This window comes from Giraffa tippelskirchi, chromosome 7 (assembly GCF_054371585.1).
Source record: "Giraffa tippelskirchi isolate mGirTip1 chromosome 7, T2T-mGirTip1v1.2.pri, whole genome shotgun sequence".
NCBI classification, from domain to species: Eukaryota; Metazoa; Chordata; class Mammalia; order Artiodactyla; family Giraffidae; genus Giraffa; species Giraffa tippelskirchi.
Genome location: NC_137281.1, coordinates 52,402,461 through 52,426,643, shown reverse-complemented (window position 1 = coordinate 52,426,643; position 24,183 = coordinate 52,402,461). Strand labels below are relative to the sequence as shown.

Sequence of the window (24,183 nt, the reverse complement as noted above, 5' to 3'; positions counted from 1 at the left end):
TGTGGCCTACGCCCCATGTGGGAAGCACCACGAGCCTTCGGTGTCAGCCACATAACACCCCCTAAAGCTCGGTGATAGGCCAGGACACCGTGTGGGAGCTGGCATGGAGCATCTGGTCACTCACTGGCCAGTGTGTGTGCCTAGCTGGCCGCCAGCCGTGGACCTGTTAGCACACTGTGAACCCTGACGGCTCTTCGCCCCATGTGCAGTGTTTCTCATCAAAGGGGCACAGGAACGTTTGAGAAATGGGATGGGTCACATACCCACACACACCTGCCCCGTGGTGGTTCGGGATTCCTATTCTGCAATTCCTATACTGCGAGTCCAACTCTTGTCAGTATATCATGTGTCCCATCTCATGGATGAGCAGACCGATTCTAGGTTAAGAATCTCAAAGAGTGTTGCTCCCTGGGCCGCCATAAAAATTAGATATGGAAGCAGTTGTTAAGTACGTTCCCTTGGAGATTCTAAACAATGTGTTCACTGCATCCCTAAGAATGATCACAGTCCCTGTGCCCACATGCCACTCACTGGCGTGTTCTTGTAGCCAAGGTGGCAGGAAGATGTGGCCGTGGTCCTAGTAGACCACTGGTTGGTTGGACCTCCTGCTTTCCAAGAGGAGCATATTCGACTTTGCCAAACAGGCGAGATGTCCCTCACCCACATGTTCAAAGGCCACCAGGCCAATCTATAATGTTAAAAATGACCTTGGCTATGCAGAAATCTAATAGCAGAGATGATAATGGCAGTTATCTTTAGCAGGGCTTAATGGAAGCAGCTTTCATAGAATCATAAAACCTCATGGGTGGAAGGGTCCTAGAGATGAGTTCTTCCACCCCTTGTTGCACAGAGGGGACAGAGAGCCCAGGGAAGGGCCTTCTCCCGGGGACTGTGGGTGTCCACCTCAGTGTGAAAGCACAGTCAGGCTTCAGGCAGGGGCCCCGTCTTCAAGCCCAGTGCACATGTGTGCACGTAGGAACATATGTGCGTGCGCGCGCGCACACACACACACATGCACGTGTTTAGATTCCTCCTGAGCTTTCTCTGTGGCTTTTGCTGCCCTCCTCATGCAGAGGTGTAACTCTAGCAGGCAGGATGGGAGGAGATGAGCCCCCCACCCCTTGGGGAACTAATTCAGCCCCTCCAGAGCACCAGGTAGCTCTGGAAACCTGCCCTGTGAGCTGGCTGGAGGAGATGGTGGGCCGCATCCTACTCCAAGCTCTTTCCCCAGGGCCTGTGGGATCCATGAGATCCACAGAGCAAGTCCCCAGGGGCTCTGTTTAGATTGGAGTCCTGGCCCAGGTTGCTTTTTGTTAAGTGGGTTCCTCCGAGTGGAGGCCAGAGAAGAAGCCGAGGACCCTGGAGACCGCCACGTTCCCTGCTGAGGTCGTGCTGGTCAGCCTCGTCACCACCCTGACCGGCCCTCCTGACTGTTGGCACCCCAGCTCGTGGGTTCACAAGCCCAGCGACTCTGGGTCCCTAATGTGATGTGGAACGGGGCGCAGTCCTTTCCTGGCCCATACTCGCCTCCCCCCACCACCTGTGCGGCTCTTCACACTGGACACGTGATTCCTCCTTCCTGCCCCACCTGCTGGGCTGACCCCAGACTCACCAGCCATCTCCCTGCACACATTCCCCGTCCAGGGCACACACCTGCCTTCCAGGCCGCAGCTCTCAGGCATGCAGGCCCATGTGCACAGGAAGCAGGGGGCCCAGAATCCCTTGGGGGCTGCAGAAAAGGCGTTTGTGGTCATGGCTGGAGGCTGGCTGGGCATCAGCAGGCCCCCATGCGGCCCAGCTGGGCTGTGTTCCCAGCAGGTCTGGGTGGCGTGCTGACCCCTGCCCCATCGCAGGGTGGCTGACCAGTGCCAGGGACCCTCCTCTGCCAGATTGTCTCCCAGCTCCACAGGCAGCTATGGAAGGGCATGAACTCGGGGGTGAGCAGGCCCGTTCCTTCACGTGGAAGACGTGTGTGCTTCTAGGAGGAGGGCGTGGCTGGCGGCGCCCCGTTGCTCCCACACCCGGGGCAGAGTGGGACCCCACCAGCCCTTCTGGTCTCCTCCCAACCCCTTCCCTCTGCGCTCCCTGCAGGACTTTGGGAAGTGCCCGCGACTGAGGCTGTTTACTCAGGAGTACATCCTTGCCTTGAATGAGCTCAACGCGGGGATGGAGGTGGTGAAGAAGTTCATTCAGAGGTGGGTCTCTCGGCTGGGACCCCTCCACTCCTGACCTGCGGGCCAGCTTTCCCCTGCACCCAGAACCGTGCACTCTGTTGATGCTAGGAGAGGTGCTGCTGGCGTTGAGAGGCCCCAGGCATCTCATCTTCTACCAGGGCCTCCTGGGTCCTCTTGACCACATACGGTCTGAGGCACTCATTTGCTGTGTGACATCAAGTCAGTGCTGTATCTCTCTGAGCCTCTTTCCTCTGTTATCTACTGGGGTTGTTTGTGCAATTAATCAGATGATATCTGAGGAAGCCCCCAGCACAGTGCCTGATGGCCAGTAGGAACTTGGGAGATGGTAACAGTCCTAAATGATAACAGTATATTCCTGTGGGTGCTGGGTATGTGGCGAACCATCTCCTGGTAGCCCCGGAGAGTCTTCACCAGGGGTCTGAACAGCCACCTCCCAAACTTGGCCTCGAGGAAGTCAGATCCTCTGATTCACTTCGGGTTTCAGGGTGGTGGGGGAACAGGGGTTGTTTTGCTCAGATTTTTTTAAACTTTTCTCTGTGCCTCAGTGTCCTCATCTGTAAGATAAGGACTGTGGCACCCACTTCATCAATTTACCGTGAGGATTTGGTGAACTCACACACGTAAACACCAAGAATGGGGCCTAAGTGTGGCAGGAACATTAGTGATCATCATCACAGCTCTTCTCACTTTTTTTAAGAAAATTGTGATAGCCTTTTCAGGCCGGTTCCAAAAGCTACTCAGTACCTGGAACTCACAAAGCATTTCCAGACCCAGAGGACTGTCCTGCCAGAGCCCTGGTGACTCCAGGGCCCGCTTACAGCACCCAGTCATGGTTTATGAAACTGTTTCAGGTTAGGCCTCTTAGCCCCAGCAGCCGTGATGTTTTTCCAGCAGTGTTTTGGGTATTATCCCCAGGCCCCAAACAGCACTGGGAGTGGGGGTACGAGACCCATTTTACAGATGAGAAAATAGGCACAGCGATAGCTGTGGTAAGTAACAGTGGCTGGCATTTGCAGAGGACCATGTCCCAGACCCCGTGCCAGGCCAGGGTGCCGATAATAACTTTTTCTTTCAAAGCAGCCCACGTGGACAGGAAAATGAGGCGCTGTGAATACTCATTTACAGAACCACTGGGCATAAACGTGTCGGTCCTGGGCCGCCTGGCCCCTGTAGGCGATGTCTTCCCCTGAATTAGAAAATTGGGTCCTGAAATGAGAGAGGAGCTGTTGTCCTCATTTCAGAGCTGAGGAAAGAGTGGAGAGTTCAGAGGCTGGAACCCAGGCTCCCTGAATCCCAGGTCCTCCGCCCAGAACTTGGCCCTCATGCCTGTGCACAGCAGAGCCCAGGACCCAAGTCCTGGGGTTTCCACCTCCCTGCAGAGGACTCGGGGCCGCCCCGTCCCACCCCCTGCCGTGGGCAGCGCCCCCACAGCCGCCCGCTCACTGGCCCTCTGCTCTTTTCCAGCATGCACGGCCCCACAGGGCACTGCCCCCATCCCCGGGTCCTGCCCAACCTGGTGGCTGTGTGCCTGGCCGCCATCTACTCCTGCTACGAAGAGTTCATCAACAGGTTAGTGCCCTCGGCCTCGGGAGGGCCTGGGTGGGATACGCTCTCTCCAGGGGCGGGGGTTCTGTACACACCTGGCCGGCCGGTAGGGTGGAGTGGCTTCCACTGGAGCTGCCCCCAGTGGGTTTGCCAAACCCCCGTGCTCAGGGCCCAGACCCAGGATGTGACTGGAGACGCTGACACCGGAATCAGTGCCGGTGCTGTAAGGCCGTCATGTTGGCTCGGCTTTAGGGACATGTGTCCATTCTGAAGATTTCTCAGCCTCGAGCCCGTGTGACGGGAAGAGGGCATGACAGAGCCACTGTCCTGGGTCCTCCAGGGCTTGGGTGCATCAGCTTGTGAGGGAACTAACCCCCGAAGGCAGTGGAGGGAGCCCGCGCAGGGAGGACAGCCAGCAGAGTCGCTGTTTGTACGCAGTGAGCACTGGAGGCCCCTGAGCACGCCCTCCAAAACCTCCCGGGAACCTCCCGGGAGACTGTGAGACGTTCTCAGAGCCCTCCCCTGAGGAATGATGACGCCAGGGTGGGTAGTTACCAGCTCCCCTTCTTCCCGGATCGAGGTTGGCTCCTAGGATGCAAAAGTGACATGGATGCCATTAGTTGTATGAACTTTGTATGGTGATCTCTGGGGTCATGAGGGAAGATATGACATGCAGGATGCAGATGGCATCTGCTGCAGCAGCCCTGTCCAGTTGTTCAAGTGGTGCACTGCCCAACTCTGAGAGGGCCAGATTGTGTCCAGGCGCCACTAGAGCCAGGGCCACCACAGGAATATATTTCAGTCCTTAAAGAAGAGGCAGTGGAGCATCATTGAAAACCTGAGTGAACTGGGCAACATGAAGATGTCCGCTGGTCATTCCCGAATGCCTGTTTCACGCTCTACAGCACCTTATGTTTTTTTTTAAAAAGAGGAGGAGGTTAAGAGTAGTACACGGCCTGTACAGCCCTTCTCGGCTTCCCCATGTACACAGATGGTCACGTGCCCTTGGCCTCGCAGCCTGCACCTCTGGAGCTGATCTGCATGCATGTCAAACGCAGGCCACCCCAGGAAGTAGGAGGAGCATCAGGAGTGTCACACACTCTCAGGCCCCTTTTCCTCCCGAAGCCTCTGACTCATCTCTCCCTTCCCGGCTCACTCCGCGGACACCTGAGCTGGGACTCAGGTCTGAGCTGGGACTCAGGTCTCGGGGCAGGAGCAGGAAACAGCACCTCCTGGAGTGTTCCCTCTGAGTCTCCACGGCTCTGCCTGGGTGCCCTGGAGCAGGGATTCCCTGACTCAGGAAGCAGAATGGAATCTCTCTCCCAGATCCCCTCCAGGAGAAAGAACCAGAATTACAAACCACGCACACTGTTGCACAGATAAGGACCTGAAGACAATGGCCACCTTCATCCTTCTCTCATCCTTTCTTTTTTTGTGTGTTTTTTTTTTTGGGGGGGTCTTTTTGGCTGTGCCACACAGCACACGGGGTCTTAGTTCTCTGACTAGGGATTGACCCAGGCTCCCTGCATTGGGTGCGTGGTGTCTTAACCACTCTTCCCACAAGGAGGTCCCCTGCCCTTTCAACACTTGTTTGGTGAGGTCCATGGTGTGCCAGGTGCTGAAGGCACAAGGGTGAAGCAGCCAGTCTCCCGCCCTCCCAGAGTGGCTGGTGAAACTGTGGATGGAGGGGGTGGGGAGTGAGAAAGCGTGTGGTGAGGTCAGGGCTGTGATGAAAGAAGCCAGAGGCATAACTCACGTGGTCTACAACGCCGGGTACACAGCAGTCACCCGAGAAGGCTCTACAAACTGAAGCCTGCATGAAACTAAGCATAAAATAAACCCTGGAACGCAGCTCCTCATCACTGGGGAACATCCATCAGAAGACAGGTACAAGGTTTATAGCAGCGTTGTTAGTAACAGCCCCAAACTAACATCTGCCCAGTGTCCTATGGCAGCAACGCGGATAAGCTGTGGTCTGTTCAAACAAAGGAAAACCGCAGGGCGGCGAGAAGGAACGAACCAGTGCAACCAGCAACCCGGGAGTTAATCTGCCAAACACAATATGGAACGGAAGAAGCCAAGCCCAAATGATACATAGAGTGTAAATCTTGTTCCTTAAAGTGCAAGAACTTTAAGGAACAAATCCATGGTGCAAATTTGCACTTTAAGTGCAAATCCATGGTGACAGAGGCCAGAATAGTGGCTGCTGTCAGGTAGGGAGTTAGGTGGAAGGGCGTGAGAGGAGCTTCTGGGTCCTCAGGAACATTTCACGTCTTGACCTTGGTCAGTGGTTCTCAGCTGGGGGCAACTTTGACCCCTCAGGGCATATCTGGCAGCGTCTGGAGACATGTTGGGTTGCAGAAGGAGAGATGCTGCTGGTAGGCAGTGGGTAGAGGTCAGGGATGCTGCTGAACTCCCTGCCGCGCACGGGGCAGCCCCCCACCCCCCACTCCCCAGGAATTACCTGAACTGTCTGGGAGCAAATATCAGGCAAGTCAGCATGGAGGATCCCTGGTCTGTTGGCTGTCTGTTACACCAGGGAACTTGTGACAGTCACAAAGCGCTGCACCCAAGATTTGTGGACTCGCCTGAAGTCACCCCAAGGGTGCGCTGGAGCCCTGGCACATTCGGATCCCACAGTCAGGGATGGCACATTGGCTGTTGAATCCGGTCATGGTGGGAGTATTTACACCAAGAAAATCGGCAGGCACTACCCCTCAGGGCTCCTGTTTTCTGCAGAGTTGGTCGTTAGGTATTCACCAACGTTCCAGTGGTTATATCTTTAAAAAGAAAAGGAAAAAAGGGTGCCTGGGCCCCACCCACTGCAACTCTGATTTAATTGGAATGCCCCTGACATCAGGTTCTGTTTGGTGTTTGGGGGTTTTTTTGTTAACACCTTAGGCAAATGGCGCATGTGGCCAGAGTTGAGAACCCCTGCTCTAGGGGAAAGAGAGGAAGGGGTTCTGTGGAGAGGTGATATTTAAACTGACACATCCTGGCTGTCAACAGGGCTGGAGGCAGGACAGGAGGACCCAGGCAGAGGGACCGGCAGGCGCCCAGGCCTGGCGGGGCAGGTGGGCCGGCCAGTAGTCACGTGTCCTCTGTCAGTGGTCCTTAAGCACCTGCTTCACAGTCCCCTGGACGGGTTATTTCAAATGCAGACTCCTGGATGCTGCATTTCTGAACCCAGCCCGGGAATCTGCATTCTTGACAAGCTCCACGGGTGATGTGCTTCAGGTGAAAGGCCCCTGCAGGGAAGGTAGTGAGGGAAACTGAGTGTGACCTGGACAGAGAGAGGGACAGAAGCGGAGGATGGAGTTGGGGAGGAAGGCCAGGCCAGGGAGGGACCTGTACTGCTGAGCGTCTCCCACCTCCCACGCCGAGCTGCTCCTGGGGTCCTCTTGCCAGCCCTGCTTGTCTGACAGACCCCCAGGACCACCGATGCCTCTGGTCGGGGACCACTCTTTGAGTGGCAGGGCTGTGCCTGCCTTAGAGGTTTTCTTCTAAGGACACTATAGTCACGGATGGGTTTTAAGTAGAGAAACGACTTAATGTTTGTTTCCAGAATCCCCTCTGGCCGCTGCTGCAGAAGCCAGGTGTGACCTTGGGGATACCATTAGGCAGCAGTTGCAACTCGGTGCCCAGGGTGGAGGCCTGGGGAGGGTAAAGCAGGCCCTAGTGCCCTCCCCAGCCCACACGGGCCAGCTCCAACTCCCCTCTCAAGACAGCCCAGCCTCGAGGCCCAAAGTAGTGTGGGTTCTGAGAACCACCGTGAGCCCCTCCAGGAAGTCACGCTGCGGGCTGCGAGACCTTTCCTGGGCTCAAGTCCATCCACCCTGCTGGTCAGTCCCTGGAAGATAAAGCCCCACGCCATCCTCTGGGCCCGTCCGCAGCACTCTCAGTGGGTACATGATGTCCTCATAGACAAAAGAACAGACAAGCTGACCCAGGTTAGCGTAGCTCGCTGGAAAATCACCCAGTCTGAGCCAAACAGCCTTGAAAATCCACTCCTAAATCCCAGCAGAGGCGAAGGGGATGGAGCTGAGCCTTTGGGTAGCAAGTCAGCTCTGAGCCCCTGGAGTCAGCTAGCACGCCTCCCCACCAGACCACACACAGTTTTCCATGAGCCATAGAATTCTTGGACTTCAGCTCAAGGGTTTTGTTTTTTTCCGCAGCAAAGCTTAGAGTGTATTTATCAAACATCCTTGGTGGGCTGTGCTCAGACCCGGCTCGTGGCATGTGCTAGACCATTTAGGCCCTCCGAACTCAGTGGGTGTGCGTTCTACGCCCGGCCCACGTGCACAAGGAGCGTGCATGTCTCTTTGGACACATAGCTGCATGCGTGTGGCCCATTTAGGGAGGGTTGGGACGAGCAGCTATTTGTGGTCACATCATTGTGTTCTGAGTCCCTGAGAGCAGCAGCCTCAACCTTGACAGCACACACAGGGAGCCCCAAACCATACTGGTGTCCAGACTCCACCCCAGAGATTCCAACCTAATGGGACCTCAGGATGTTTAGAAGTGCCCCAAGGGACACTGTTGTCCAGCCAGGGGTGGAGAGCTCTGGTACAGGGGCAGGAAGGGTGACAGCGGCAGGTGGAGGAAATCAGGGAAGACTTTTTGGAGGAGGACCTGCATGGGCTCATCCTGAATCTTAGAAGTGGAGGCAGCAACCTGGTTTCAGATCCCAGACCTGCCCCCCACTAACAAGCTGTGTCATCTGGGTAGTCATTTGACCTCTGGTAGCATTTTTTTTCTCATCTGTAATGTTCAGAGAGTAATTCCTCCTGTTCAGAGATATCTGAGAATGTGTGAAAGCACTCGGCACAGTGCCAGCCCAGGGGCACCAACAAAGGACGCCCACTGCTGGAGTTCCCTTCGTTCTGAAGCGCCACCTTGCAATATTTGGAAGCACCCAGGGAGGGGGCGTTTTACCCCAACGACGCTCTGACAAGTCCTGCCATAAAGAGGCCCAACATTTCCCACTCACATGTGACCTCAGTGATACCACAGTGCCCTTTACCCAGCTAACACCTATTAACCCTCTGCACACGCGTCATTCCTCTAGGCTGTGAAGAGGCTGTTCTGGGGAGTTAGCCAAGAGTGGTGGGGTGCTACAGACAGGAGTGACCTGCGGACTGCAGGGGACTAGAATCTGAGGCTTGGGGTCCCTTGGAAGGGGGTACCCCGGTGGAGAGCAGAAGCTGAGCTTTCTCAGCCGACAGGGATGGGGCGGCAGAGGTGGGGCTTGGGGATTGTCCCAAGGACCTTATGGCCTCAGCCGGAGGGGACAGTTAGATCACAGGAAGCAACTGGAAGCCAGATCGCTAGGAGGTCTCCAAGGTGTGTCCAGAAGGCGTCTTGGTGGAGGTGGACGACGCTGAGGGCCTTATGGGTCAGTAGAGAGGTCAGCATTCACACATTCACAGTCGTGTGTCAGCTACCTGCTACGTGTGGGGACGCCGGCACACGCCTTAGTGACAGGCAGCCCGGGTCAGATGCCCTCTCTGAACCTCCACCTCTCCTTGTCTGCAGGCCTTGAGCAGGCCTGTGTGCTCGCTGGTGGGTGGGAGCCGGCCCCCCACCCAATCTGAGGCCGTAGGGTCACTGAGCCGGGTGCAGCCCCGCCTGTAACGTCCAGGACCCCCCTGGGGCCGCACTCACGGCCCTCCCCACCTCTCCTGCAGCCGCGACAACTCCCCCAGCCTGAAGGAGATCCGCAACGGCTGCCAGCAGCCCTGCGACCGGAAGCCCACCTTACCTCTGCGCCTTCTGCACCCCAGCCCGGACCTGGTGTCTCAGGAAGCCACGCTGTCCGAGGCGCGGCTCAAGTCAGTGGTCGTGGCCTCCAGCGAGATCCACGTGGAGGTGGAGCCCGCCAGCACTGCCAAGCCGGCACTGACGGCCAGCGCGGGTGACGACAGTGAGCCCAACCTCATCGACTGCCTCATGGTCAGCCCCGCCTGCAGCACCATGAGCATCGAGCTGGGCCCGCAGGCCGACCGCACGCTCGGCTGCTATGTGGAGATCCTCAAGCTGCTGTGAGTGACCCCGCCGGCCGGGCGCTGGGCGGGGGGCAGGGGCTCACAGCTGGGGGCGGGGGCGCTGAGCGTGCACACTCATGTGTGTGGGTGCACAGGATGCAGATGTAGGGCATGAGGGCACAGGTTTGAGGGGGTTTTGGGAGTGCAGGCTGGGCTTTGTGTGTGCATGTGTCTGAGGACCTGGACACGTGTGTCGGGCATGGGCACAAGCAGGATGTCCACACGTGTGTCCATGAGTCTGAGAATGTGTGTGTGCACACGCCTGCCCAGGATGTGCTGCAGCACACAGTACCCGAGTGTGTCTGTGAGTGTGTGGACACCTCTGCGTGTTGTGTAAGGTGTGGGCTCATTCTGAGTTTGTGATTGTCCTCGTGTGCGTGTCAGTGCCTTTGGATGTATGAGGGCATGGCAGTGTGTGAGTGGTTGCCTCCGTGTGTGTGTGACTGTCTGCATACACGAGCTGGATGTGGGATGGATGTGGATGCCTCTAAGGGGCCAATATGTGTGTTTCAAGTGTGTGTACACAAGTGTGGTTGTGTCTGGGTGCTTGTGCTGCTTCTGTGCATGAGTAGCTCTTGAGTGCTCACGTGTGGGTGTGAACACTTCTGCACAAGAGCTGGAGTGCATGTGTGTTTCTCTGTGTATGTGTGCAGATGTGCCCATGAGCCAGCATGTGACTGTTGCGTGATCCATGCGTGCTTTGTGTGCATGGTGTGTACGTGATGTTGTGTCCCGTAGCCTCATCCGGTGGTCAGGGAGGGAGCGTGCCGTGCAGATGAGGGTCTGCGTGCCTGGCTGGTGGGAGGAGCCCTGGGCAGGAGCCAGGAGACGTGGTCTGCTCTGGGTAGTGCTTCTGAGCTGGGTGCTCCGGGCCTGTGCGTGCCCCTCCCTGAGCCTCGGCTGTGGGACTCTGAGGACCCTGTGGTGTCTGTAAGGGTGAGCGCGTACATGCACACACAGGCACACACACACACACGCCTGTGCACACAGATACACGTCTATGCGCACACACATGCCTGTGTGCACACGTGCATATATGCACACGTTAAGCAGTGGCTTCTCATGTTTGGAGGCGACTGGATGCAGCCCCCTCAGACTCTTCCTCAGTCTTTTTGTTTTGGCCCCAGAGAGGAGGCAGGGGTCTCCCACAGCTCAGCCCAGCCTGGCTCGTGGTTCTGGCAGCTGAGGCCAGCCGAGAGTGCACGTGCATTTAGCAATGCCCCCACACAAAGCAAATCCCAGATTCCACCCAGAGAGCATCCCCCAGAACACATTTCAGTTTGAGGCTGAAGAACTGCCCACTTCCTCCCAGGGGTGGCAGTCAGCCCTCCGAGGGACAGACCAGCCGCGGTCCCGTCTCCTCCTCCACTGGCTGGGCCCTGGTCTCCTCCCTGGACCCCTGCATCCAACTGTTTTCTGCAAACACCTGTAGCTCCCAGGTCTTGTGGTGGTCCGGGCCCTGACTCATATTTCTCATTAAGCGCTTAAGGGTTTGAGTTTCATCATGCAGTTGACACTCATTTTTTTTTCCCTTCTTCGTAAACACATTCATGAATGAAGACTCTGTTCTTCCTAATCTGCTTCCAGACCTCCTGCCTGCCCGCATCGCCCAGCTGCTAGGTCGTGGGTGGGGGTCGGGGGGCCCGCCAGGCCGTGTTCCTGACCACTGCTCCGACCAGCCCCTCCCGCCAAGCCCAGGGGTCTCCACGAAGCAGGGTGCACACTTCCTGAAGCCTTTTTCACCGTGGGGGAGCTCAGAGCATGGTTTGGGCCTGATTACTTCTTCTCCTAGCCACTCTCCTTCGCTCACTCTGCCGCCTGCTTGAGTCACTGGCCCACCCGAGGGCCTCAGGTCTGTCAAATCGGCAAAACCTCAGCAGCTCAGGGCACTCCAAAGTATGATCCGCTGGAAAAAGCACACATTCAGAGCCAAGCTGTTGGGCTTAGGGGCTGGGGATGTCCGTGTCAGCTTGTGACCGTGGGCTGGTTACCCACCCTCTCTGAGTCATAGCTGCTGCCTCCAAGCTTGAGAAGGCACGGGTCTAGGCCCAGCACAGAGCAGGTACTCCCCAGGTGTAAATACTGGGCAGATGAGGGTTACTGTACTTTCAGTAACAACAACTGTATTTCCTCTATTTTAGGGTACTGTTGGGACTGAGACACATCATCTATTTAACAATAGGCACTTTGGGAGGGGAAAAAAAAACATGGGATTCAGTGCAGACTCAGTTTGCAAGAAACGTGCATCTGAGAATTCAGGAGGTGAAGCCATAGGACTTAGTCTGCTGTGTTCTCGGGGCCTCAGTTTTCTCATCCGTAAAATGGGTGTTTTCCTCAGAGGGAAGAATTTAGGACTTGGTGAGAGTAGACCGCCGTAATCAATAGGACGGCTCCCTAGATGAGAGCAGTGTGTAGACAAAGGACAGAGGCTCTTGTGTGAAATTGAGGGGTCTTGTCAGCACATTGTGGGGTCCAGAGAAGCCCTGCTCAGAGCCAGGGCCTAGCCTGGCAGACCACATCCACAAAGAGCAGGCATCTCTCTATCCTGAGAGAGTGGGCGAGGGTCCTGGTTAGTGGTCTGCCCACCAGAGGGCCTGCAAACCGTTAGAATCTGACACCTTCAGAAAGTAACATATGCCACAATCAGCTCCCCGGAGACTCTTGCAAAGGAGAACTGCTCCCAGCACAGGTCAGGGCTGACACTGAAATCACCATGGTGTGAGACCCAGGCTGGGTGGCACAATGGGACTTGGGAACATGGACTTGGGAGTCAGACAGACCAGCTTTGGCCTCTAGTCATCTGGAGCCCAGCTCTTAACCTGCTGGGCACATGTGTGCAGTTCACACATTTATGTATCCATCTCTCTATGCATTCTTTCATCAAACACTGACTGCATGCCCAGAGGGGCCAGGTTCTGTGCTAAATGCCGGGGCCCCTTTGCTTGAAGCCCCTGAGTCTGAGTAGTGTCAAGTGCTGAAAGCAATGGCATCGCCCGGTGGGTTGGAGCGTGGGAATCTCTAGGCACAAGCATGGCGGCAGGCCGAGGGATGCCATTCCGTCCAGGAAGAGAAGAGCTGCCGTCATGAGGGCTAGATGGGCACGTTAGCCATTTTCTCATCATCTCGAATCTGTCTGCCTCCTTGTTAACTTTTGCAAACACCTGGATTTTGAAAGAGGCCTCGGTGGGCTGGGGGTCAGCTGGAAGATGCCTCACCCCTCTGGGGCCCTTAGGGGAAATGCAGACGGACTTGGGGTTGTTCTAGTGACCAAGAAACATACTAGTGACTAGAATGTAGAAGGCAGGCACTGGGGACATGGCCCAGGACAGCCCTGCTCGGTGAAGAACTTGCTCAGCCAGACGTGTCAGACGGCACAGCTCTGCCGAGGGGAAACACCAAGGGTTCAGTGTGAGGGAGTGGGGAGATGGGAGACCTTGGTGGACAAGAATGGCTGAAATAGCCTCCAGCAGGCTGAGAGATGGAGAGGGGGTTTCTAAGAGGTGAGGGGCCAGGATGAAGCCACAGAATCTGATGTGGCTCTGGGGTGCGGTGGACTGGAGCCCAGCCAGCATCCTCTGTCCTCACGAGGGTCCCTGGGCCCCAGATGCGACCACTACCAGCTCACCATCCACCAGCCACTGTCCTCCCAGTGGGAGTCGGGATCAGGAGCTGGGTGCCTGAGGGGCAGGGGTGAAAGGACCTCCTCCTTGGTTGCACATCACTCCGCATGGGGTCCAAATTTCCTCCTTGGCATCTAACTCATGATACACTTTAGGACTGTGAATCTGCCTCTCTGAGCCTCGGTTTCCCAGTTGTGAATTAAGCATAGTCCTCCTGGTCAGTGCGTTCCGGCCCCCAGGGCTGCCTTGAGAATTCAGTGAATTCCTGCATGCCTTGTGTTGGCCACAGCACCTGGCACCTGCAGGCTTGTGGCAAGGACGGGTACCTGGTCCCCACAGTCAGCATCACTGCGCGTGGGCTTCTGGCGAGGGTTTTAGACGTTGCCTGCAGAGCAGCAGAAATTCACATCTGTACGTGTATGCTCAGTGTACGTGTTTGAATAGGTGGACCCATCTGTTTGGAACCTTGCGGATACAAATTCCTGAGGCTCGTGGCCGCTCTGTAGAGTCCAGACACTCCCTGATGCACCCGAGGCCAGTGGATCTGCCTGCAGCCCGGGAAGGTCCCCGGTGGGAGAACAGGGCTTTGCACAGGTCACAGAGATAACGGCCACTCATTTCTCGCCGTGGATTTTAATCCCCAGGCCAGCTGGTCAGCCTTTTGAGGGAGCAGATAGTTGTGCATGTGACCGCTGGAGCAGGGCGGGACGAGCCCCCCAACACACCCTCCTGGCACCCTGGTCTGCCTCACCCCAGGTGCCCTGCTCACGGTCCTCCAGGAAGGCGGTGGACTTCCCACTGGTGCCCCAGGCCTCACTCTGCCCTAGTTCACCACCCCCCACCACCGCCAGAGCCCCTTTGGGGGCCCCATCCCCACCCCAGGGAGCCACCCTCCAGGGTGTGGCTGCAAGAGACCGGGGTTCGGGTCGGATGCTGTGTGCAGGCCACCATTAGGAGCAGGCCTGCCTGACCCAGACCCGTGTGCTGGGGGACCCGGCTTCTAAGAGGCTCTTGTGGCCCCCGCGTCTCTGGCTGGGGTGTCTTCCCAAGCACCTTGTCCAGGGGGCGGCGCAGAGCCCCGGTTTTACGGCACCTGTCAAGCTGGGTCACAGATCTGCCGAAGTGCACTGTCTCAAGCCAGGTCAGGGCGGTCGCCCCACGTCCTCAGAGCCACCCTGCTCTCACTTCCTGCATCCCCCACCTCACCGGCCCAGCTTGACCCCGGTGTTACCCACCCACCACCTCCCCATGCCCGCGAAAGGAAGTCCTCAGTCACGTAGGCTCTGAACCCCTCGTGGAGCAGCGTGGGGCCAGAGGCCTGGGTTTCCTGCTCAGAGAGCCTCATTCAAGTGCAGCTTCTCCCTTGTTAGCTCCGTGATCTCCAGCAGGTGTCCTGGCCTCTCTGGGCCTGTCCCGCCTCTGTAAACAGGGGTTAGGGGAGTCAGTGTGTGCTGTTTGGCACCCAGGATGCATCAGAGGCCTTGAGGATGCTTAAGGGCCCCTGGTCTGCTCTCGCCTTCCTCCCTGAGCCCAGGGAGGCCTGGTTGTCCTGTGCTTCCCGGAGCTGGGCTCAGGCGCCTCACAGCCCGGCCGGCAGCTCTCACTGCCCCACCCCCAGGCCGGCTCGGCCTGCCAGCCTTGAGGCTGGCCCTGTTCTCAGGGTGCTCGTGACTGGCGCTCTGCTGACCGCAGGGGTCCCACCCCCATCCCGTGGGCCTGGCCAGCCCCCGGGCTCCGAGCACCCAGCCTCAGCCCAACACTGCCACTGGACGCTCCAGACTGGTCACACTGGGCGTTTGGAGCAGGTCCAGGAGCTAGCCACAGACTCGGAGCTGGGCAGGGTTGCGGCCAGGAAGGAAGTCTGTCTGCCCTCCCCCTCGTCCTTCGCCCCTCGTCCTCCTCCTGGTCCTGCCTGAGCTGCCGTGCTGGGCCGGGCACCCGCTTCCACCTAGACCTCAGCCCAGCCGCCCACTGGGTGCCAGGTGACACGCGCTGTTCACCAAGCAGTGGTGTGGACACCCCCCTCCGTTCAGAAACGAGCCCTGGGCCAGGCTGAGTCTACCCAGGAGCCCTGCAGGCACCCGCATTCCCGGCCCGACCCTGGCTCTGGGCCTCTGACAGCCACTCTGTGGTTGTTGTTCAGCCGCCCAGTCATGTCCGGCTCTTTGCGATCCCATGGACTGCAGCACGCCCAGCCTCCCTGTCCCTCACTATCTCTCGGAGCTACATTGCTTCGAATTTTCTGTATTTAACAGCATTTGTACACTGAGTGTTTTTTATTATCTTTCTTAAAGCACAAGAAAAACTAGTCTGTGGCCCTTTTTGAGAACAGGAACGGGCCTGCCTCTGCAGATGGAAACAGTAGGCCGGAGCACAGACTCAGAAGCCAGGCTTCTGGGGTTGCCCACCAGCTCTGACCGTATGACCTTGGGCCTGTGCTCACCGAGACTCAGTCTTCTTGGCTGTAGAATGGGGAGCTCACCGGGTACCCGGGAGGAACGCAGGTCCAATCCACACATGTGCCTGGAATAGCCTCTGGCTTGTGACGGGCGCTGTCTACAGCGTTTGTGCCGATTATTCTTAAATTTGTCTGGAAACTGAGTGAGTCAGCGACAGGTGGGGGAGGGGAAGGGGTTCAGAGGGAGACCAGGCGCCTACCAAAATCGGCAGCGGCAGGTCTGAGGTCAGAGGGGTTTTCACGTCCTGATGGGGGCTCCCTGAGCCCAGCCCCCCCGCGCCAGGCAGTGGACACCCAGCCTCGGGCACTGGAGTCTGAGGACCTGCCTGGGTATCCTTGCTCCCAGCCTCCCGGCTGCCTGAACTCGGCCGAGCCTCACTTCCTCACCGGGAGGGCAGGTGTGACCCTTCCGTCCTCAGGAGCCTGTCCTGGGGACTCAGAGAGCCAGGCTGTGCCCAGCGCACGGCCTGGTAAAGGGCTCAGTAAGCCCCAACTGGGCCCACTCTGAGGGCTTATCTCAGGCCCACATGCCTTCTGGGAATCCTTGCCCGTGTGTCCGGGGCTTGCATTTTTCCTCGGCACACTCCAGGGTGTGAGCTGGACTCCGAAGGCTCCCGCATTATCGCCGCTTTATGTGGAGGAAGGAGGGCTGGGAGCACTTCCCACCCGGGGGTTATCTAAACTGTGCTGGGGTGAAAAGGTGTCCCTCCTTTTTTGGGAATAAAGTACAGGCAGACACACGCGTGTAAACAGATACTGCATGCTGAGAGCGCAGCTAGGGGAAAATGTTGAGAAAGTTCCTTGGGGCGGGGGACAGGAAGGCCCAACTCCAGAAAAGAAGATTGAGAAACTGAATTCTGGGAATTCCCAGGGGTAGGATCTGTGCCACCCCTGCCAGAGGCCCAGGTTCAACCCCTGGTTGGGGAGGTAAGATCCCACAAGCTGCCGGGTGCAGCCAAAAAAAACCACCCCAAAACAAAAAACCATCCAATTCTATACACAATGGAGTCCTGGGGCCATAGAACCAAGAATTAGGTCTGGGGTCTGGGGCCACCCTCTGCCTAAGCCAGGTTCTCACAGAGACCCGGGGGCTAAAAAACAACAAAAGTGCATTTTCTCACATTTCCGGGGGAGTGGCACTCTGGAACCAAGGTGTAGCTACTGTTGGTTTTGTCTGGGGCCTCTCTGCTCAGCTGGGAGGTGGTCACCCCTCTTCGTGTGTCTGTGTCCCGAGCTCTGCTTATGGGGTCGGACTGAATTAGGACCCACCCCAATGACCTCAGTTTTACCTTGATCACGTCTTTGAAGGCCCCACCTCCACAAAGCTACCGTCTGGGGTCCCGGGGTTAGGCCTTCAACATGTGAATCTGCGGGGGACATGTTTCAGCCCACAGAACCCCTCCAACAGGGAATGGTGGTCTGGGAGTTGGGTGCAGCAGCTGGGAGGTAGAGTCTGGGAGCTGGGTGACTGGCCCCTTCGGTGGCCGCAGTCAAGTCTCTGGACAGGCTTGACAGGCCTTGCTGCCACGTTGCAGATAACAGGTGCTTGTTGGGGTCCCTGGGAGCTGAGGTGACCAAGAAGAGTTGGGGCTGCGTGGTCTCTGACCCTCTGTGATGACATACTGTTAACCTCCCCGGGTCCAGAGCAGACCTGACTGTCACCCCTTCTCTTTCCAGGTCGGACTATGATGACTGGAGACCGTCTCTGGCTAGCCTGCTTCAACCCATTCCATTCCCCAAAGAGTAAGTCTCCCACACATCCCTGGAAACCTTTGGCCTAAGAGAACAACCTCCATCGTCCACCCTGGCCTTAGCGGGGGGACCGGTCAGGTCACAGGATGCACCTGGGGACACCGCAGATGACAGAGGGAGGTGGAAGTGTTGGTCCTTGGCCGTGGGACCCCTGGGAGTGTTCATACCCCACCCCGAGAAATGGGGACACCACCTCATTGCATGGATGGCTGGCTTCACTGGGCCACGAATACAAAGCTCTCTGCGCTAGCCTTCAGGCAGTCAAGTTAGCGATGCTTACGGAGCATCAGATGGAGTTGGGCACCTGCCCCTCCTGTCTGCCAGGACCAGAGTGAAGATAATGCAGGTGGGACCGCTCTGTCTGGGGTACAGCCAGACGCTGAACACTCCCTTGTTATCCCCATGACTGTGATCTTGCTCCACAGTGAGCCAGGCCAGGAATGGACTGTTCAGTCTCTCTGGATGGTCCTCATCCCAACATCGAATTTATCTGGGGGAAAAGAGGGAAAAAGCTGTCTGGTAGATAATGGCCCGAGGGGAAGGCTCTGTCTCTGTAACCAGGCCCTGAAATGCCTGCAGGCCTCTGTTTTGATAGATGTGAAGCAGCAGGCCCCAGGAGGCCACCGCGAGCCCTCTGCGGAGCCTATTAATGAGGCCGTGTTTATGAAATGCGGCCCTCCAAGGGGACATTACCCTCGGTAATGGCCCCATTTGCCGCCCTGGCTGGTCCCCAGAGCCCCCAGGATGTGAGACCAGAGAAATCCGACTCCCGAGGGCAGTGGCGTCATTGGCTGCAGCCCTGGCCCCACGGCCCCAGGGACGCACCTGACAGTGAGCCATGATGCAACTCTGCGCCGGGAACGGTCCCCGACCGCCGCTCTGATGCGAGGCGGTAATTAGCGCGGCCGTGCCTTAATGGTGGAGCGATTAACAAACACACCTGGGTCCCTGGTGCCCACGTGCAGGCACGCTCACGTGCACCTCGCTGAGTGCCGCTCCTGTTCACCGGGGCGGGCCCCAGGGGCTCAGCCTGTTCCCGTTCTGACCCACGTCCTGTCGAGCTGGGACATGATGTCCGTGTTGCCCGCCCAACTTCCTGTTCCTTCCTGGAACCAGGCCTGCCATCCCCAGAGGCAGGCCTGCGGGCCACTGTGCTGTTGTCGCCAGCGCCCTGCTCACTGTGGTCTTCCCCTTGTTTCTGTTCTAGAGCTCTCGCACATGAGAAGTTCACCAAGTGAGTATTCGGGCAACACCCGTTACCCCCTTCCGGGACACGTGTCCTCTGTCCTGTGGGTGTCCCCCAGTGACCAGCCGCCCTTCCGGCCAGTCCTCTGCACGTGCATCCGGGGAGGCAAGGATGGCTCCCCCCAGAAGTTCTCCCGCGTCACATGTCCCCCCAGGCCCGTCCGGGCGTCTCCTGATCCCGCCAGCTCAGTCGGCACCCCATCCTCAGCCCCCCATCCCGGTCCACCCCAGCCAGGACCCTGGGCGAACCCTGTCCCCACCCCGTCTCTTTCAGGGAACTGAAGTACGTGATTCAGAGGTTCGCCGAAGACCCTCGACAAGAGGTGAGGCCGCCCGTCCCTGGCGGGCACGCTGTCCTGCAGCAGGGTGCCCGTGGCTCTGCTGGCGCCTCCCTGACCCCCTCGGGCATCCAGACAGTTCACACGGGCTCCCTGCCTTCGCTCAGACACAGCCCCCGCCCCACGTGTCCGAGCCCGGCCTGTGATGCCAGCGTTCTACTGTGAACGCAGGCTCACCAGAGGTGTTTCCCAGTGGCGGCTTCTCCTCGGAGTACAGGCCTCGCCTTAGGGCCGAGCCGGCACCAGGGCTCCTAACCGCATCTGAGATCATGGCACATCCTCTCTGCCGTTCTGACAATCAGCAGGCCGGGGAAGACACTGAGCTGGGATCTTCCCGGGCACGGTGACCTAGGGCCACCCCAAGGGGCCGCTCCCTGCGTGCAGCAGGTGGCCTTCAAGGGGAGTGAAGCCTTGCAGCCCAGAGCCCCTGTGTGTGAACGGGGACTCAGAGCGGGCTGGGCACCCACCCCAGCCGTCCTCCCATCGCATCAGCATAAGGGCAACAGCCAGCCTCCGTGAGGGGCTCACCCTGCGTTGGGCACACACATGTGCTCACTTAATCCTCACAGCAGCCCTAAGAGTAGGTGCTATTATCACCCCTATTTTGCACCAGAATCACCCTCCTTTCAGAGTTGAGAAAACCGAGGGTACCTGCCCAGGGTCACACGATGGGTGCCCTGGCCGGGACAGGAGCCGCACCCTGGGAGTTGGGCTCCGGAGCCTGTGGAGGACTCAGCCCTGCAGCGCATACACTGGGCGAGGGGGAGAAGGGGCTGCAGGGGCCGCCCCAGGGAGCTCAGGCCCCTTCTCCGCACGTGGAGTCTGGGACAGGAGGGGTCTGGCTCCCGGGCAGAGACAGAGGGGGACCTGGGCACCCCCAGCAGAGCCGGAGGACGAGGAGGGCAGAGGAGGAGGGGGTTATTCTCAGTGGAGCCAAGGGCACACTGTTAAAGCCTTGTTCTGGAAGGATCCGGAAGGATCCTAGTTCTAAAGCACCACGATCCCACCCTGACTCCAAAAGCGGTCCTCAGGCACAAAGCAGCAGACGGAGCTTCTGAGCGTCCAGGTCCCAGGGATAGCCTCCGCGGCTCTTAAACCTGAGCCGTTCCCTGCTGGAGGCAGAGTCTGAGTCCTCCCGGAAAGGGAGGCTTTCTTTCAAACCGACTTTGATGTTGATGAATGAAAGTGGTGCCAGCTGCTTCCCAGAGCAGAGCCGCAGCCCAAGTGCCAGGAGCAGCATCTCCCAGCCGGGGTCACCCCGCGAGGACATGGCCCACAGCAGGCCCCCGCCCCGCCTGGCCTCCCCATCCCGCCACCTCCCCCGGCCCTCCTCCCCTCTCCCCACGCCCCTCCTCCCTCCTCGTTCTCGCCCTCTTCCTCCTCTCCTCCCACCTTCTCCATCCCAGATGGAGCCAGTGGCTGTTTTCTTATAAATCATTTGCTGGGTCTGCTGCACAGAGTTCGTACTCTGGATCTCTCATTTCTTTGAAGTAGCTCAGTTGACGTTCGGAGGGGAAATCACAGCCTGGCCGCCCCTGCACGCTGTTTACTTGTGTGGGGGTTGTGATCAGTGGACTGTCTGTGAGTAAGTGGCTCTTGGCAGCAGGTCGGCCTTCACTCCTGAAGGAAGTGATGGGGCTCTCGCCTCGCTCTCTGCTGAGGATGGGGAGGACGAGGAGCACAGGCCTTTGTCTGTCTCTCTCTTGGCAGTACAGCGGGGCCAGGGTGGATGTGGGGTTCTTCCCACACACGCACACGTGTTTGCACACACGCACACACCCAAAGGCGGACACATGGCACTCTGGGAAGGAAGCTGACAGCCGTGGAGAGGGCTGGGGGCATTGAGATTGCCCGCACTCTGCACAGACCATTTTTCCCTAAAAGAGGGTGTCAGGGTCCCAGAGAGGGGTCAGTGGGACAGAGCCCACTCCAAGAGACAGCGCCCATGAGGGTGGAGCAGGGGAGAGGCTGACCCCCAGGGCTGGAGGGACAGATGCCCTAAAAGTGAGGGTGAGGAATGTGGGGAGCAGACACCCCAGTAGTGAGGGGGTGGGGCAGAGGTTCAGAGAGAAAGGAGAGCAGAGTGCGGGAGCAGGGACTTGGAGACACGAGGGAGTGGGGACAGAGGCCCAGACAGAGGAGGGAAAAGCGGCTTCCCCATCAGAGGCACAGGAGAACGTTATGGAGGTCCCTTCACCTCTCTGCCCTGACTTGGCCCCAGACTGGCTTCATTCTGGGCGACTGGACTAGCCAGCGCCTGGCTGTCCATCTCCAGGAGCTGGTGGCAAATGGCTGGAGTTCCCCCATGTGTGGTTATCAGTTTTTCCCTAAAGGACTTCCCTGGAATTTAAGAGAAGGCTGGGTGTGTCTGGTTGAACAGATTCCTGAAGTGTGAGCGTGGGGCTTCTCCGGGCCTTGGGTGTTGGCGTGTGTGGATCGTGAGCCCCCGTCATCGCGGGTGCACAGGACTGACCACATCTCCTCTGTCACAGGTCCACTCGTGCCTGCTGAGCGTGCGAGCCGGCAAGGACGGCTGGTTTCAGCTCTACAGCCCTGGAGGGGTGGCCTGCGACGACGACGGGGAGTTGTTCGCCAGCATGGTAGGTGGAGGGGGGGGCCCTGGAGCTCTGTGTGGGCGCTGGGTTCACCCCTTCTGAGCAGTGAGAGAGCTGCCCCGTGCCCACTGGGGCCTGCCCCGAAATTTCCAGGCCGAAAGGATGCTGGTGATGAAGACAGTGATGGTGACACCAGCCCCGAGCGTCACCTTCCCACGTTTCACCTGAGTGGGCACTGAGCCAGAGGCTCCCCAGAAACGTGAGGAGGGACACTTCCTATCTCCCCATTTTAGAGACAAGGCGCTAACTGCTCAAGGTACTGGGCTCACTCTGTGCTTCAGCACCGTGTAGGTTCAGGGGACCGGGCACTTACTGGTACAGGGGCCCCAGAAGTCGTTGCAGGTCCGCCCGCTCGTCTGATCCTTGCACTGAGAGGTCAAGGTCAGAATGAGCGGCCCACCTTGGAGATGCAGGATCTAGAGGTCACCAAACCCATAAGCACACCCTTTGGTGACTTCCGGTCCTTTACCTGCGCACTGCGACCAACACCTCACCTGACCACACACCGTCTTTCTTTGTCTTCACGGCAACCCATTCTCTTAACTACTTCTATGTTGACGATAAGCACAGAGAGGTGCAGTGGCGTGCCCAAGGTCACACAGGCCTCTGGCCTCCATGATCCTCCCTGCGCCTGGCCCACGCTGTCTGGAGCCGCCCTCCTTCCAGGAGCAGAGGGAACACAGATGCCCCTTCCCCAGGGCAGACACTCCTCCAGGCAGCCGGCGCTCTCACCGAGCCCGCTTACTAACACAGCTAACTCCGTTCCACAATCGCGCGTGTCCCAGGGTGTGAGAAGGCACGAGCCTAGGCCAGCCCTGCCCCACGCTCGCCCGATGACCTTGGACCAGTATCTTTCCTCACTGGCCTTCAGTGTCCTCGTCTGTGAAAACGGGGATCGTAGTCCTGGCGCCTTGGCATTACTGTGGTAATTGTGATACTAGATAAGTGAGTAGCTCGTAGTGCCCTCCGCCATGAACTTAGGGTGCTTTTTGCGCTGTGACGACAGACCCCAGCACCGCCTCTGGATCCTTGCTTGAAAGGGGCTTATTTTTAGGTTCCTTTTCTTACACGCTCACTCACCACTCCTCACTCACCTGCTACCTGAAGGCTCCCTTCAGAGTGCCCTGTGCATCCTGGAAATGCCAGCCTTGCCTGCCTGCACCACCTCTCTCTCACTTCTCCTGGGCTCCTCTGATGTCACAGCATCACCATGGCAACATTTCGTGGTGCTCCCCCCCAACCCCCCTCGGTGCAGTGACTGTGAACGAGAGAAGTCTGGAGCTGGCAGCTCCCCAGCCTGAGAGATCGCATTTGTGAGCCAGAATTGTTAATGATGGAGTGGAAAAGGGTCTATGTGGGGAAGGAAGCAGGCGGCCCCTGGATGGCGGTGCACCGTCGCCATGGAGACACATGGCACGGACACCGTCCTCTGGATGAGGCTGCTGCTTCCAGCCGTGGAAGGGCATCTGCTCCACGGTGAAGTCGGGAAGAGCAAACCAGGTGGCTGGGGACCCTTGACCCTGAGCCCCACCTCCAGGTGCACTGGAAGAAACACAGATCTCTGTACTGGAGCGCAGCTGATTCACAGTGTCACCTTACTTTCAGGTGTACATCGAAGTGAGTCAGTTACACATATACGTATATCCACTCTTTTTAAGATTCTCTTCCCAAATAGTCATTACAGAGTAGTGAGTAGAATTCCCTGTGCTGTACAGCAGGTCCTTACTAGTTAGCTGTCTTATATACAGTAGTGTCAATCCCAATATCCCAGTTTATCCCCCTCCCCAACCCTTTTCCTGCCGGTAACTGTTTGTTTTCTACATGGGTGACTCCTGTTTTGTAAGTAAGTTCATATGTACCCCTTCTTTTTGTTAGATTTCACATATAAGCGATGTCACAGGATATTTGTCTTTCTGCACCTGACTGACTTCACTCAGTATGACAATCTCTAGGTCCATCCAAGAAACACAGTTTTCTTAACGGCTGTCCCGCACATAACCCAGATGGAGCAGAACTGACCAGTTCCTGGATTTCTGGGGCAGGCGCTTTTGGGGCCTCGGGGCACTGGGGATGGGGAGACAGGGCTCCACAATGTCCCCGGCCCTGCGTGTGCAGCTGGGCCCTGTGGACCCTGAGCACAGGCCTCCAGAAGGTCCTGCCAGGCTTGACCATGCTGAGAACCCAGGGGGGCAGATGTCAGCACAGCCCCGAGGACAATGGGAGATGGGCTCCTGTGTGTGTGTGTACAGGGTAGGGGTAAAATGTACACACTGTGAATCTTAGCACCTTAACCGCTTTTTTATGTTTTACTGAAGTATAGCTGATTCACGGTGCTGTGTTCATTTCCACCCACCTGAACCCTTTTTACGTG

General features: G+C 57.9%; 1 protein-coding gene and 1 long non-coding RNA gene across 4 annotated transcripts in view; one reads left to right on the top strand and one right to left on the bottom strand.

Moving 5' to 3' along the window:
• Positions 1-24,183, top strand: part of CMIP (c-Maf inducing protein) — a 205,276-nt gene that overhangs the window by 173,795 nt on the left and 7,298 nt on the right. For all 3 annotated transcript variants that reach the window (XM_081514173.1, XM_081514175.1, XM_081514174.1), the window contains 7 exons: positions 2,092-2,195; positions 3,660-3,764; positions 9,428-9,781; positions 17,540-17,605; positions 18,822-18,848; positions 19,134-19,182; positions 21,690-21,797. In XM_081514173.1, the coding sequence (XP_081370299.1) occupies positions 2,092-2,195; positions 3,660-3,764; positions 9,428-9,781; positions 17,540-17,605; positions 18,822-18,848; positions 19,134-19,182; positions 21,690-21,797 (813 nt within the window). The remainder of the gene's footprint in view (positions 1-2,091; positions 2,196-3,659; positions 3,765-9,427; positions 9,782-17,539; positions 17,606-18,821; positions 18,849-19,133; positions 19,183-21,689; positions 21,798-24,183) is intronic.
• Positions 17,815-23,005, bottom strand: LOC145514971 (uncharacterized). Its single transcript, XR_014060601.1, has 2 exons — positions 22,907-23,005; positions 17,815-18,104 (listed from the first exon to the last, which is right to left on the bottom strand). It is a non-coding gene; the product is annotated as an uncharacterized LOC145514971 (long non-coding RNA).